Source organism: Phytophthora parasitica, assembly GCF_000247585.1.
Source record: "Phytophthora parasitica INRA-310 unplaced genomic scaffold supercont2.10, whole genome shotgun sequence".
NCBI classification, from domain to species: domain Eukaryota; phylum Oomycota; class Peronosporomycetes; order Peronosporales; family Peronosporaceae; genus Phytophthora; species Phytophthora nicotianae.
In genome coordinates this window covers 940197-942755 of record NW_008648996.1, presented here as the reverse complement: position 1 = coordinate 942755, position 2559 = coordinate 940197, and the positions used below count along the sequence as shown (strand labels likewise).

The window sequence follows — 2559 nt, the reverse complement described above, 5'->3', positions numbered from 1 at the left end:
AAGCTTCGAGAAGCTTCCACAGCCGCCCTACATCTGCATATGTATTAATTATTATACTGCATAGTAATTCGTAGTAATACTATACCGCTCATTCGTATAGGCTATTAATATCAACCAATCAGATACACTCACCCTTTCCCTGAATAGCGCGTCTCTTGTCTCGTCGCTCAGTCGCAAATTTGCTGAGCTCCTGGATATATCGCTGTTGGCCTGGGATTCGTTTCAACCGGTGCGGTCTTCATATTATATCACATGGAAGAGATAGGTCCCTCGAATGGCCTGCTGGCGCCGTCCCCTTCGCTCCAGCTTGTGACGATTGAAGGCTCCTCGCCGCACGATGGAAGCGCGGCTACCAACACTGGCCTCGAGCTTCTCGCTGCTGCTGCCGTCATGCTGATGCGCTCGCCTACGCCTTCAAGCCCCAGCGACCTGTTTCTTCTTGGTGCTGGGCCTCCGCTAACCGTTTCCGCGGCGCCTGATGACACTGCGATGGACGTCTCCATGGATGCTCTGCTCGAAGCTTTGGAGGACACCGATACTGCGCCGCTGCTGGAGCTGCTCGACGTTGCATGGGATATCCTCAGTGATGATCTTCCTGCTCCTGCGGCTCCAAGTGGTGTTCCAGAGTCACCTGCCTCTGGCGTTGCCTCGCCTAGTGCGCCTTCATCTCCCGCTGAATCACGTGTTGCTTTTGCTGCTTCGTCCGTTGCTGCGTCGCCTCCTGCTGATGCTGGGTCACTATCGATTGTTCCGCCGATCATTGCGTTGTGCGGCGGACCCAGACGAAGAGAAGTCTGACTCCGATCCGTATGACGTGGATGAGTTGCTTGCGGCCGCTGAATATGTTCTCGAAAGACCCAAACTACCTGAACCCCCGGAGCGGCACCCTTCAGCTCGATGGTGGAATCATTTCAATCCCGATGCCTCCGTTAATACAAGGCGAAATTACCCGCTGAAAAAACTGCTCGACCGCTGGGGTACACCGCCGCATGTTGCGTACTTGGTCGAGTGGGATGTGACTCCGTGCCAGATCAGCTGGGCCAGAGAATCTTCGAAGTGTGGATTACTTGATGAATCAAGTAAACCAGTGAAGAGCGTCTGGTGATTCGCGTAGCTTCAATGCCTACTATCGGCAGTATTTCCGCGGCGCCGGTGCTTCAGGGACTGGCTTGTGCTTTCTCGAGTCGGTTCGAGTGGCGTGTTTCGATCTTGGCCACCCTGATCTCGTTTACGGCTGTCACTGGACGAATTTCTGCACGGAGTACGCCAAGGATTTATCCAACGGGGTTGTGCGCGCAGTTATCGCTGCTTTCTTCGAATTCTTGCGCCGCCAGCAAGTTTGTCTTGACTATGATGTTCTCCTCCCAAACCAACTGGACGTTACCATCACCGATGGGAAGATTCTTGGACGTTTCGCGCAATCGCTCCAGTCAGGACACTACCTCGTTCACGCTGCACACGACCTCGTTGAGCACTTCTTCACTCTCGTTGTGAATGCGCGTGATCCGGGCAAGCTTTTGAAGAAACTCGAAGTGCTAGATGGGTACGGTTTCGATTACAATCCACTCTGCTGAGGTCTTGTTGAGTGGTTGTCCAAGGTCATCAGCATGTACCGCTTGGTTTACAAGCCATACCCAGCGAAGAAAAGACGCAAGACGAAGACGGAGAAGAAACGTGAGGCGCGCAGTCGCATGAGCTAAGACATGTTCCTTTCGTCAATACACGTTGGCCTTGATCCCCCTTTCGCTTGTTTTTGGCGTTTATCGCTTCCGTCGCTTCTTCCTTCGCGCTTCTTCAAAGTCTGCGATAAGACCTGGTACTTGTAAGAGGTTTTCAATCAGCTCTCACGTGGGTTTCTCCTCACCCACCCACTCCACAAGAAATTGCGTGCGCCGTTTGCGAGTGCGCTTGCCGAGCAGTCGCTCAACGAGTTGACCAACAGAACCGTCGGCCAGAACAACATCGTGAGGTCTCGAAAATCGAGCGGTATCCTTGTACGGCTTCAAGGAGCCTGTGTTGAAGACTGGATGAAGTTTGTTTCCCGCTTGGATGTTGAGCTCGTATGCATGATTGTGGATCTTCTTCACAACCTTATATGGGCCAATCCACTTCGGACCAAGCTTGGACGAGTTCGGTAATCCGGTATGTTTGGGATCCAAGTGTTTCGTGCTTAAGTACACGCGATCTCCAACTTCAAACGCTTGTTCCTCTCGGTTGACGTCGTACACGTCCCGCATTCTTTCCTGACTTCAGCTAGTGCTTCTTGACATCTCCGAAGAAGATGTGCATGTTGCTCGTGGAATTCAGCACCGCGTCGACTTGTAGGGGCCTTGCCACGATTTTCGACCTTCGAGACTTTTGTGATCCGTTTCCACGATTGGTGGCTTGTCCAAACAATAGATCCGAAAAGCTGCAAGTGCATGAACGATCACCAACAGCTCCTGCTGCTGCGTCGGGTAGTTCAGTTCGGCTGACTTCATCTTCCTGCTTGTGTACGCAATGGGTCGTTCAATACCGTCGACGACCTGGAAGAGGACTCCTCCGACAGCAAACTTGCTA

The 2559-nt window shown here is 52.6% G+C and overlaps 1 protein-coding gene across 1 annotated transcript; it reads left to right on the top strand.

The window, feature by feature from the left end:
- Positions 1–252: 252 nt before the first annotated feature.
- Positions 253–1574, top strand: PPTG_06829 (hypothetical protein; the record flags this gene model as incomplete). The annotated part of the gene is made up of 2 exons (XM_008900872.1): positions 253–767; positions 1115–1574. The coding sequence occupies 2 exons, from the start codon at positions 253–255 to the stop codon at positions 1572–1574; spliced, it is 975 nt and encodes a 324-aa protein (XP_008899120.1).
- Between the last annotated feature and the right edge of the window lie 985 nt (positions 1575–2559).